General features: G+C 49.3%; 2 protein-coding genes across 2 annotated transcripts; both read left to right on the forward strand.

Annotated features, from left to right (window-relative positions):
* Nucleotides 1-2763: 2763 nt before the first annotated feature.
* LOC144124267 (uncharacterized) lies at nucleotides 2764-3744 on the forward strand. The gene has a single exon (XM_077656906.1). It carries the CDS (start codon nucleotides 2764-2766, stop codon nucleotides 3742-3744), a length of 981 nt encoding a protein of 326 aa, XP_077513032.1.
* Nucleotides 3745-5299: 1555 nt separating this feature from the next.
* Nucleotides 5300-7282, forward strand: LOC144124268 (endothelin-converting enzyme 1-like). Its single transcript, XM_077656907.1, has one exon. It carries the CDS (start codon nucleotides 5300-5302, stop codon nucleotides 7280-7282), a length of 1983 nt encoding a protein of 660 aa, XP_077513033.1.
* The last annotated feature ends 5940 nt before the right edge of the window (nucleotides 7283-13222 follow it).

The raw sequence follows: 13222 nt of genomic DNA on the forward strand, positions 1-13222 counted from the left end.
TCGTTGGACACCTGAACCGCGCCGTAAGGGAAGGGATAAAGGAGGGAGTGAAAGAAGAAAGGAAGAAGAGGTGCCGTAGTGGAGGGCTCCGGAATAATTTCGACCACCTGGGGATCTTTAACGTGCCCTGACATCGCACAGCACACGAGCGCCTCAGCGTTTTTCCTCCATAAGAACGCAGCCGCCGCGGTCGGGTTCGAACCCGGGAACTCCGGATCAGTAGTCGAGCGCCCTAACCACTGAGCCACCGCGGCGCTACTTAAGATTTTTTTATTCAGAAACTTCAATACAAACACAAAGCCCAACAACAACCCATAGCAATCCCACGCCACGTGCTGAAGTTAACGCGGGAAAAAATTATCATTTAAGTCTCAATCGTTCCTCTACAAAATCTATCTTCCTTCCAGACAGGCTAACCGACGGGCTTAGCCTATTTGCTCAGCCAATGAACGTTCACCAACTTGCTCAGTTTTCTGTCCTGTTGCAATTATTCCTGGTATAGTATCCTGCGCTGAAGTGCTAAACGTACAAGACGCCTGGCAATTTTGGTCACGGACCCTCCACCCCTGGGCAAAGTGGGTTTGGCCTATTGCAGCGTAGTAGCCGCTGTTTTCTTTGTCCTATGCAGCCATTGTGCTCCTTTAGCTGACCTATGTACGTCTAGGCCAAAGACTCTCTGTTCATCCACATCTTATAATGTCTGGTTACCAATCTTGAGCGTGAATCTTGTAGCTTGAATTTTTTTCTTTTAATTTTAGCCAAGTGAATATAGCTGGACTTCTGTGGTGACAGTTCCAAGCCCGCTTCGCGGACGTACTCCTCCATAGTGTGTGGGCTTCTAGTAAATGATGGTTCGGCGCCTCAATATGTTCATGAGCCGAATGTCCAAGTCAATAGGGTCAAAGCTTTATTAAATACCAAAGGGACTAAGACTTAGACTTGCGACACTCCACTATTTGAATTCTATTTACCGATTTGTTCTCCACTGAGCCGAATAGATAAAGTCCTGTCTCTAAATAGCTTATGTACTGCATTATGAAACGTTATATTATTTTTTCGCCAAGTTCGTAGCGACTACCCTTCGTACAAGGTAGATATGAGGCGACACATTAAGACTTCTACAAGCGGTACAAACAATCCTCCGTGCGAAGATTTGACCTGAAGCCAATTAGCCGCCGATGGTACTTCTTCCCATTAGAGAACACCACAATGGTAACCATTTCTGAAAATTTTTAAAAGTTGTGGCCTTTATGATATAGGCCGCAATGCTCGTATGCCTGAAGGAAGACAGATTAGCAGTTGATTAGCGCTCTCTGCAGTTCGCATCTCTTCATTGGGAACACTTTATTTACTTATTTTATGCCAAAAATTGACAACAGACAAAAAGTTATCTTTCCCGAGTGTGCACTACCTTTAGGTTACCCTCTTTGATGCTTTTGAATCGAAATACTCGTTTAAAAATGTGAGTGATGAGCCGGAAGGAAACACTGGATGCTCGTGTACGATACCGCGGAGAGAACAGAATTATCAGCACGCAAATCATTTACCGTCTTTTCAGGGTATGCGATGCCTTCCAAATTGCAGCATGGAAATTGAAGGGGAACATTAACTTCGCCTTAAAAGCATGATGCGATAAAGTTATTGAGGTAATGCCTCTATATATACTGAATTGGTAATTCTGCATTTTACATTCATAGACCCCTGGGAGTCCTGATAACACTCCAGGCGTTGTGGTGCAGACGTTAAGCAATGAGCCACTGCTCTGCGATGGCACGTCCTGTCAGCTATGGGGCTTGTGAGACTCGGGTTATTTTTCCCGAGCAACCTCTCACGACAAATCATTAATTTAACTGCCACCAGCCACGGTAGTCGCTTCGCTCACAACAGTGGGCAGGTTATGATGGCACCACAAGGTGGCCTGACCTATGTGGACCACTTAGGTTGCTTCTCCGAAAATTTTTCTCTCAGAACGCCGATGACGACGACACCAGATTTTCGGCAGAACAGGTCACTTCACGATATCGCGCTAAAACCTGCCACACGACATCGGAACCGAAACCGGAAACTCCGGTATTGGGCCATTCAGAGATCAGAATTACGGAAGTGACAGCGTTACTGCGCATTTCATGAGCGCGTGTGTGTGCTTGCGTGGTCTTCCAACTTTGTCCTATTCGGCACGTGGCCGGCGTTTCCTGGCGGGATGCTAGAGGGCAACAGGTTTATCTAGAGGGAGAGGAGGAGCAGAAAGCCACACCCAGCCATACGGGCCACACTCTCTCCACGACTCTCTATAGATGGTCCTTCACTTTTCATTACGCTCTACCCCTCACACTCTTATATCAACAACGATGCTCAAGTCACGAACGGGTGCGTAACAGCTTCACTGTAACAACTAACTTCAATGCAAAACTTGACACAACTTTTAAACCGATCCAGCATTCAACCATCATTTTCGTCGTTTTTTCATGTTATTGAATCTTCATTTCTTGACATGAATGGTTATTGTTTGTCCTTCTTCACGATGTTTTTGTTTTCGCGCTAAAACCAAACCATCTTGCTCAGCTTTCCGTCATACTTCAAACTCTTCTTTCCTAGTAAAGGAAGAGAACGGAATGGTTGGTAGCAAGGAAGATGAAGATAAAGAAGCCATATTACTTGAGGAGAAGAAGAAGAAGAAGAAGATTTCGCCGCACGCGGTCACGCGATCCCGCTTGGTCAGAACGTCGCTGCTCCAGGCCGTCTCGAACCACCGAAGCCCTGCCGATGGACGCCACCAGAGAAGTTGCCGGCCCCGCCGGGACTGGGAAGAGTTCACGGAAAAAGGGGAAGGAGGCGAAGGAACAGCGCAAGGAACGCGACACCGAAGCAACCACTGCGACGTCGAAGGACAAATCCAAGAGGGGGAAAAAGGAAGCCTCGATGAAGCGTCCAGGAGCCCTCGAGACCATGGGCCTGCCCCATGCCGTTGAAGTGCCATTACCGGAGACAACCGCAGCCGAACACATTGCAACTGAGGCCTCCGCTGCCAATGCTCGTCACCTTCACGCCACCCAAGGGACCCAGGCATCCAAGGCAAAGCGCAGCAAACGTCGCCACAATGACGGCGGCGACAGGAGCAAGGGGCAAGGCGCCGCTACTAGTTCCCTGGCATCGCAGTTGCAACCATCGGCAGCCGTAAGCCCGAGTCTGCAACCGGACGTCGGTGGTCCCCAGGAGGCTCGTGTCCCACCCGAAAGGCAAACAACGCAGTCTCCCGTGGGCATTGGCAACGAAAATCCCGATGATCCACGAATTTTCCGCCACGCTGCCGATCGCCGCAAGTCAAGCGCCGCTGCTCTGTCACAGCTCATCGGGGAAGCGGAGCTCTCCGGCGGTGTGTCTGGAGGAATCTTGGGGCAAGCAGCGGTCGCCGTGTCGGTTCAGGCAGCAAGTGACGCACCTGACGTCCACGGCACATCGCTCCCGTCGCCCTCGTCAGCTCGTTCAGCGGTGACTGGCGCGAGAACCCAAGATTTGGCCGAAACGCAGATTTCGGTTCTCACGGATGGCACCAGCATCGGGGCGAGCAAGTCGGCCATTTCAGAACGGGACGACCTGGCCTCGCGCAGTGCCAGGAGACGATCCACGCTCCTGAAGCAGCACAGCGCTATCACGGAGCGAGCGCTGCGAGACCGCCGGGGCTCCAACATGCCAGCGGTACGTTGCACGTCTGGTGGCCTCCAGGCTAAGGTGGTTCCTGTCTAGGCCATCCAGGCGCCGCCTGCTCGTTCTGGTTTGGGCACGACGTGTCGTGGCCCGCTGGTATCGAACTGCGCACTGCTTATCATGTAACAACACTTGACCTTGACGGAACTAAAAGCTCCCAGGGGTCCATTTTCGTAATTATTGTCAGCTCCTGTGCACTGGCACTCGTTTTCGATCCACTCGCACTCTATTATAAACAGAGCAAGAGGAGCTAATTTCGTTTCATCACCAAAAGTTTTCTTAGATGCTGCCAAAAACTTTGTTCTTAAACTTCCCAATTTCGCAATGTTGCCTTATAAGCAGCTCAGCATTCCATGACAAATGTTGTGTCCAGTTCACAACCTAGTTTATAAGTGTAGCTGCGCTGACGAAAATGACTAGGTAGACGCCGATCATGTGCGGAAAAAAGCGGCAAAATCTGCACCAAATTTGGCCCCAGGAGCAAGGAGGTCGAATCTACCAAAAGGGCACATAACAATGCGAGAGTAACAGGAGCAATACGATTATGCCTGTAGCCCATGCTTTAAGGGACCGCTACATTAGTTTTGTGTCCGTAATGTTCTTCGTTATGTTTTTATCAGAAAGAGCATGAAGGCCCACTTTGCTTTGGGCGACCCGCTGCTTGAATTCTCACTTCATCGGCGCGAATGCCGCTATCTTTGCAAAATAAATCTTGCAGCATTAAAAGACTTACTGTGCGAACAAAAATAACACAAAGAAATGAAAATAAGATGAAACGACGTTGTTATGTATACCGACTCGTTGCCCCCTAAAGGCATGCATAAATAATACCGGTACTTCATACGAGGATGTTGCTTTATCATATAAAAAGAGGCTTCGTCTCTCGGCCCTACCCAAGGCAGGTAGACAGGTGATTGCAGATGCCGGCAGCACAATGTTTGTCTAATTAATGCAGCTCCTCCCCCCGCCTGCATAAAACATTTGGCGGCGATACCAGTCGTCTGAATCAGATTACACTTGACTATATTTACGGGCCACTCTTTAAAGGCAAAGTCCTTACAACGTCACGACTTGCTTTAAGTGTCATATGGTCTGCCAAGTGTGATGGCAATCCTTCGCGAAATTAAGAGTGACTCACACCGGCGGAGAGGGAATGAGACATTATGCATCATCATCAACATCCCCATTGTCATCAGCCTGACTACACCAACTGCAGGGCAAAGGCCTCTGCCATGTCTCACCAATTAACCCGGTCCTTTGCCAACAGCGCCCACCCTACACCTGCGAACTTAATCTGATCTGCCCACCTAACCTTCTGCCACCTCCTGCTATGCTGAGACGTTATGCACGTAGCATCAAGCAAATATTAAATTAAATAAATGAACCAAGGAACCCAATGAGATTACATCGTCGCGCCGCTCCCCTTCCTTTAGTTGAGAATCAGCCTCGGACTTAAAACAAAAAAAGAGCAAGTAAGCAAGCAGAGAAGAGTAGAAAGGAGCTTACATTACTCGGCGCAGCCATCATTTCAGTGCATGCTCTAGGTCTACGGAAAACGGCTCTAAGAGTCGTAGTGCTTTTGCCGTCCTTACGCATGGGCAAGGACAGTACGGTTAAAACACCTCTTTCCTTGCAGAAATCGGAGGTTCCTAACAAAACCTGCGTCCTAGTATGCGTGGTCGCCTTCGTGTCTGGCACGCTGCTCCTGGTGCTCGCCCTGTACAAGGTCCCGGAAATCCTGAAGAACTCGGCCTGCGAAACTCCGGCTTGTGTCGAGATTTCCATCAAGATACGCGAGTCGCTGAATGCCTCGGTGGAACCATGCCAGGACTTCGCGCAATTCGTCTGCGGCGGCTGGGGCAAGACACACAACCTGTCGGTGGCCGAAGAAGCTCTCGTAGCGGCTCTGCACAGCATGGGGAACAGGTTGGGCAACATAAAAGTGCTGGCGGCTGGGAAGCAAGACATGAAGCTGAAGGCGCACCTCCTCTACCGCAGCTGCCACTCAGTGCTGAAAGGGGAGAGGGACGAGCTGGACAACGTGCGGAAGGCGCTGCTGGAAGTGGGTGTCGTCTGGCCCCACACGTCTCCAGAGCCGAACGTACTGAGCACGCTCCTCCGCTCGTCCCTGGCGCTTCAATGGGGCGCTCCTTATGACGTCACTCTGCAGCAGGGATCCACGGGTGAGCTGGTCGTCGAACTGGAGCCGTTCAGAATGTTCGACCGTATTCGCGACAAATTCAGAACAGTGTCTGGCGACGGGAAGGAACGCGAGGCCTACTTCGAAACCCTGAAGTCAAGTTTCAAACAGAGTGACACGAACATCGTGGACTTCAAAACGATGAACTCGCTGGACAAAGACGCCTTTTCCTCCTTCCCTCCGCAGGTCGACAGCTTTCCAGACCCCGTGACGCTCGACTCTAAGCTTGCATTCGAAGGCATCGAATATGTCACCCCTGCACTGTGGCGGGAAGCGCTGAGTCCATACACACCGATGAGGAGCCCTAGTAACATCTTCGTTATGACGCACTCGGAGGCATTCCTTCGCAAATTTCGGGAGCTGTGGCGCAAGAACGGCAGGCAGAAAACGCACATCTTCGTGTCCTGGCTCATCGTACAGATTGCCGCTCTCTACGCCAACCAGAAGCTGCTGCTCAACTTCTACCAGTCCGAGAACAGAGCAGTCCTGGTTCAAGGCTCCTCTTGTCTAGCCAGGGCCTTCCTCATCGCCCGAAGCGAAGTGTTTGCCGGGTACGGCGACCAACTGCTCGCGTCCAAGTCGCGGTTCCTCGCCTACAGACTCATGCTGGCAGTGCGCCAGGCCTTCGAACGCAGTCTCCGCGGCTGGAAGGGATTCGATGCCAACGTTACGATTTTCCGTAAGCATAGCGGGGCAGAGGGTGTGCTGCACGTCCTGCACGCGGGATTTGTTCCAGCCAGAAACGATACGGCGGCCGACATGCAGGATTCGCTGGTGCAAAACTGGCGCAACGCGCCCATCCCTGCCATGGAACCAGAACTCGTGCGGGACATGCACTCATCCATCGAGGCCGGGAAGCTGCTCCTGCTGCAAGAGGACGACTTCGCGCTCATGCCTTACGCCTTCGCTATGCCGTATTTCGACGAAGGCTTTACGGCTGCGCTCAACTACGCGGGTGTCGGCGGCATTGCCTCATTCGCAATCGCTAAGCTTTTCTTCAACGCGTACAGCGAGCCATCCGGCGTTAACTCCTCTCTGCAGGACGCCCTGGATTGCATGAGCAACTTCTCGGCCGACGCCCAAGACGAATCGGTGGCCAAGCAGCTGACGCTACGCGTGCTGGCAGCGCAAACGTCATTCAGTGCCTACCAGCGGCACATATCTTCCCAAGACATTCCCATCACTGGCCTCGAGTCCTTCTCACCTCAGCAGCTGTTTTTCATCGCCTCTTGCTACAGACTTTGTGCGGGTGGCGTCCAATCCGCCGCTCGTGCGCAGTGCAACGAATATCTGCAGCACGTCGACAAGTTTTCGCGTGCCTTTAGCTGCGCAGAAAGCTCGCCCATGAACCCGCCTACAAAGTGCGGCTTATTGTGACGAGCTGCTGCTCTTTTCGCTGACAGCGACACTCGTATATTTCACAGTGAGCTGGTTTTCGGGAGAAACATTTCTTGGCTCCGAAACCTATTGAATCTTCAATTTCTTGTTTCACTCTGACTAGTCCCTATCAAAATTCATTCCTGCTGCATGATCACGTGCTGTGATATCGTGTATTGTTGTACTGTGCTAAACTTCTGTTTTATTACTTGTTAAATCTTGTAACGATTTTTATTCTCTTGGCGCGCTGACTATCTGGTAAAATGGGCTAATAATAAAATGAGCTGAGGAATCTACTCGGACATTCGGCTTATAATTCTGCTCGCATACGCTCCCTCGGTGCTTGTGAAACTGTTGCCCTGCTGCGTTCTCTTTAAAAGTGTTTTGATCCCGCAGCATTTCTATAGACGTGAAGTAACCGCTGTACTAGCGTCAGTGTGATAGCTCGACACGTCATGAATGCCGGGTGAATTCGTCATACGTGGTTTTGTGTGTGGTTTTTTCCACAGACCTCTAAGTGCTTTTGACAAGAACTTGCACGTGCATGCCGCTGGAGCACGCTGACTTTGGACGGCATGGCGTTGTTACAGTCCTTCCAAATCTTTTTCGCCTACTATATCTCTCCTTCAACCATGTCTTTTTGTTCGTCAACCATCAACCATGTCTTGCATTTTGGTTTTAACAGCCTATCTCGAAATATATATTTTGTGACGTCTCATTGATGAACTTAAGTCTTACGGTTCTGGGGATTGGAAATAAGTGACTGCTCTTGAGGATCAGAAATGATTCTCTGGAGATAAGTGAAACGGTTCTAGCGTGTCGTTACGTAGCACTGTGTAGTGTGAAAAAACGCAGGTCGGAGCGTGGAGCCGCTCGCTCGTATTACTTTAATGCAAAGCTCTCTTCATACAATAAATCATTTCATAGAAATCACTGACCAAATCAATATCTTGTGTAGGCCATACATGTGCTGCCGGCACGACGCTCCTTTGGAAGCTTTTGTTTCGCACTCCCATGGCGGGCCAAGTGTCTCCGTTGACACACTGAAGTAGGTCATCGAGCGGGGAGTTTTTTGGCGTGGCCAGGTTCAAGGCCCCTCAGGCTCGCACTGCAGTTGTAAGCTTATGCCGCCCCTTTCGGATTCGACTCCGGAGAAACATTCTGTTGCAGTTCTAACCGGTTAGTACCGTGTGGGTTCAAATTGGTTGGAGTGGAAAAAAATATTTTGTAGGCAACTTGTTTAACACTTTAACGTACACTGTCACCGATTTTCGACGTACCAAATAAGTTACTTTAAGCAAGAAATTTCTAGGGACACGTGTGTTTTCCTTAAATTTTGTCTTCAAAAGACGTTGAATAAACACAGCATGCTGCTCTTGCTGTATAACTCGCACGAATGAACGACAATAGGGGTAATCCAAACAATCCTTGAAACTCTCGTTGGCCCTCAGGTTCTAATGCGGATTTTAAATTAGTGGGCGCACACGTGTGTGCGCACAGAACAGTGCTGATAACACCGCTGAGGAACTGTTGAGACCACTGCAGAACACTGCAGAAGACTGCTGTGTGCACAGAGCGCAGTAAAAAGAGGAATGAAGAAAATTGAATGCATGCTCGCCAAGCTGTCATTTTCAGATGTATCTCTTGGATGGCCACAACCTCCAGCACGAATGGACCCGTCATGTGCAGTATCGCTAGCGGAGCGCTGAGCCACCAGGTGGTACAGTGTTGCTTTGCAGCCTGCGGTCGCGAGTTTGACTTTTTTTTTTCAGCGCTAATGCTTCTGCATGTTTTAGTGTAGTTGCAAAAACTCCATGAGAGTTATCTAGTGCTGGACAGACCAGACATTTTTCATACAATTCGCTGTGCGTAGAATTTAAAACACTGGCACAGACCACCATTACATAAAGCTGATGTGGCACTGCAGTGCGAGAACGCTGTGTGAGTGCCATATAAGATATTGAGGTTGTCGCAAGCTTCTGGTGGGGTTAGCCTTGCAGATTCTGCCGCCAGTTGCTCGACCGTAGAGACACTTAAATGCTAAATAAGGCCCACAAATCAGGCACATACCCGAGACCTGACTGACCTACATAGCTCTAAACAAAATAACCTTTAATAGTCAATATTGAACTCCTGCTGTCACCATCTGGAGTCCAAATCGGAGTCCTGGAGGAGCTTAAAAAAAGGCATGAAGCCTGCCTTCTGCATTGCTGTTCTCCGCGCGGGTAGGCAGTGACTTGAAGAAAACTGTGAGAGCCTACTGTAGTCCTTGCTATCCATGTGAATAAAAGGGCATAAAGGGTGTCGAAATTAGTGTTGTCTCTTTTAACGCGTTACCGTTAAGGGTCGCGTTCAACGAAAAACCCGGTGTCGCCGCGGGAAATGGCGTGAGCGAAAAATCCCATGAAATCAACTATGACCGATTCCTCGTATATGTGGGCATTAACCCATCAATACTGTAGCGTCATACACTTAACGCGGAACTGAAGTCTCCCCTCCAGTTTGTATTGCTCGCATAAGCTCAAGCAGACAACGCGTGCCTATGTTACTTCTAGAAGAAAAAGGTTGCGCCAGAAATCATGAGCAATGACCGGGAAGCTACAGCACAAGTACGGCACACTGCCACCAGGGCTCCCTCACGATTGGGATCACGGAGGACTTGCTGCCACGTCGCTTCTCCTTGGCCATCCTCCTGGTGAACTCCAATAACTCGGGGAGGTCGTTGAAAGTGGCGGCGCCACCTACAGGGACCACGCAGTTAGTTGTTGCGCGGTCTTCGCGCCGCATCTTCTTGAATGCCAACGTGCGTTTCATGGGCGCGTCTTCGTCCTCCAGCGGTGACAGGCGATGAGGAAAAGCGGCGCGCACGTAGTGACGTCATCTGGCGAATCCCTTTGAGTCGGAGTAAGTTGGGATCTCCCACTCGCAAGGCACTATCTCACGGCGGCCTCTTATATATGCCATCTGCTCCACCTCTAGCGCTCTTGGACTTGAAGCAGCACGTGCGCCTCGTTCGGAGGCGGCGTGATGGCGTCATCTTTTCGGGACCATCTCTCGGCCTCAACAACATCGACAATCGCCGGTGGAATTTCGTCTCATGGGGCTAGTAACGCTTTCGCATTAAAAAAAAATATACTCAAGGCAGTCAGGCGTTCGCGTTTTATCCAGCACAAAGGAACAAACTTGAAGATTACATGGCTTTTGATAAATATTATCGCGCTCTTGGTGGTTATTGTTACACTGTTCTGGATTTATTTATTATACTCGTGTTATACCGGTTTTTTTTTCTGTATTCGTCTCATGAAGGTGCAGCAGCTTGCTGCCGGAGCTACAGCTTCGGACAGTGGGCTGCGCCCAAGGGTTCGCCGAAGCCTGAAAGTGTCCGGCCATCTAGAGCGGCCCAAGGTCCCTTCGTCGTCCGGCTTCCTCTTGTCACACACGGGCGACCGGACACCGTACAGTCAAAAATTTCATTCATTAAAAAAATCCCTATGTTCGTCATTTTGTTATTATAATACGCAGTAAAAAACAAGTCAGTGCTATATGAAAATAAAAGTGGCGGATCCATAATGAAAGCCACCGCCAGCCTTGCGGTTGTTTCTCTTTCCTTTTGTTCTGCACGATAGTTTGTTATAGTCAGCAACCAAAAGCAAAAATCTTTTGTTCAATAACGAGGCTACAGATAACGCTAAGACTAGGCGCAAGGAGAACAGGCGGAAGTAGACAGACTCGGAGTCTTAACTATACTCGATACTTCTCGTACTGAGCTAACCACGCTGCTTCCCGCGCTTCTATTAGGCCAGAGCGGTTTCGACATGCACTGCAGGGTCAGCGGAGTACTTTGTTTGTGTCAACCTGGATAACGGAGACAAACACTGTTATCCGGATAGGAAGTGGCAGACAGCTAAAACATAATCCTAACAGAGAGTTATTTTTGTCCTCTGCGGAGTGCCCTCTCTTTACAGTTGCTCCTTCTCTCTCTATCTATCTACCCCTCTCTCCTCCTCTCCAGCACGACTTTTTCATCACCTCATATTGCTTGCTTTCTCTCTTCGCCAACAATGCCCGCAGTCATCGCATGAACGCATGCCTTTGATTTAACAACGCAAAAAAATTCCACTCAGCTGTGCCATTCTTCTCAAACATTTTCTACTATTCTTTAGCTTCTTTCAGTGGCAATTTGGCGCTGATAATTAATTTGTATTTATCGAGAACATTTATTTATTTACCTGTTTCTGAGAAATAAAGCGTCTAGCGCTTTTTTCTTCACCTTTTTATCCACATGGCGAGCTAATTGGTTTTATTCTGAACGCCCCGCGTCCAAGAATTGGTGCGCATGCAGCGCTGTTTGGTTGTCGCGTCAATGTGATCAAGCATGATTTGTTTGCTGTTGAGTAATGGTTAAGTAGATTGCATTCACCAAAAGTTGACACAAACACATTGTGCTAAAACTGATACAGTGGTCAAAAAAGAAGAAATGCGCGAAGGGAACAAAGAACGGTGCTATATGAGGCAGGCCTAGAAAAGGAAAAATACAACTGGTATTCCTCTTTCTCCCCGGGCACTTACCGCACTACTTTTGGCACGTTTTATTTTGCGCAAACATTAGCTTAAGATGGATAGAGAGTTATATCTCAGCACAGCCATTCTATACTAAAAAGAAACAGCAAAGCGTGAGGGCCGACAAAATGACGAGAGGGTGCTAACAGACTCATTTAAAGGGAAAAGTAAAACCTATATGGGTCATAACAGAAAATAAATAAGCAGCTATACTCTCGGTGAGACTACTTGCGATCGATAATGCAGCGCGAATGCGAAATCGACAATTCTTGTTTTTATTCATTGCTTCTTTCGCAGTAGAAGCGCAGCTACGAATGCAGCCTGAACTTCTAAAATAAAAAGTGAATGAGGAAAGTAAAATCACATGGTATACTCCTGAATGCCAGCATTACCCGGAAACATTACATTCATTCTTCCTTTCTTCCAGCGTATTTCAGACTACTGCGTACTAAGAAGTGAGGCGAACACACATAAACCAAGCCACTGCTAACATGAGAGAGATGGGAGCATGATCGAATGCAAATTCTACCCGCGTGGCAGTCAACGAGTCGAAAGACTCGAAACAAAATTTTAATGTGGCAGGATTGCCCTCTAGCCACAAATGCTACAGAGTGTGTATGCAACTACTGAACCTCTGCGGGAAAAACTGAGTGGAAGTATCGACCCGGCCAACACTGCCTAACCCTGCGTACTCCTTAACGTAACCACCACCACTACATCGACGCGCCACAACATAGGTCCGAAAGAATACAGTGTCCCGGCAGGACAGGAGGGGCAAGCGTGTAGTCGGGCCGCCATGTTGCTCCTAGACCTGCCGTGAATAATAATAATAGTAATTTGTTTTGAGGGAAATGAAATGGCGCACTCTCATATATCGTTGGACACCTGAACCGTGCCGTAAGGGAAGGGCTAAAGGGGGGAGTGAAAGAAGAAAGGAAGAGAGAGGTGCCGTAGTGCAGGGCTCCAGAATAATTTCGACAACCTGGGGATCTTTAACGGGCACTGACATCGCACAGCACACGGGCGCCTTAGCGTTCACCTGCCGTGAACGGACTGATTCCCAAGAGCGCAGTGAAATACGAACGCAAAGTAACGAGACTGCAGTGGATATCGCCTGTCCACGCAAGATGCTCGTGCGTGCGTTGGGTCTTACCTTGGATTTGAGCTCCCAGCAGTTGGTTGCCGCCGGGTCATCAACACGCATTAGTGGCCCCGCTGGCCGATGTGATTAACTGCTGGGTTCTTCAGTTTGTACGCGAACAAGCACGAGCTCAAGTTCTGACGCGAGGACGAGCGGCTACTGCGAGTGGCGTCTACGGCGATTATGCTATAGGCGCGTCGCGCAGGTTCCAGCACAGTCCTGCAGCAGCGTTTATTTGG

The sequence above is a fragment of the Amblyomma americanum genome, chromosome 3 (assembly GCF_052857255.1).
Source record: "Amblyomma americanum isolate KBUSLIRL-KWMA chromosome 3, ASM5285725v1, whole genome shotgun sequence".
Lineage (NCBI taxonomy): Eukaryota > Metazoa > Arthropoda > Arachnida > Ixodida > Ixodidae > Amblyomma > Amblyomma americanum.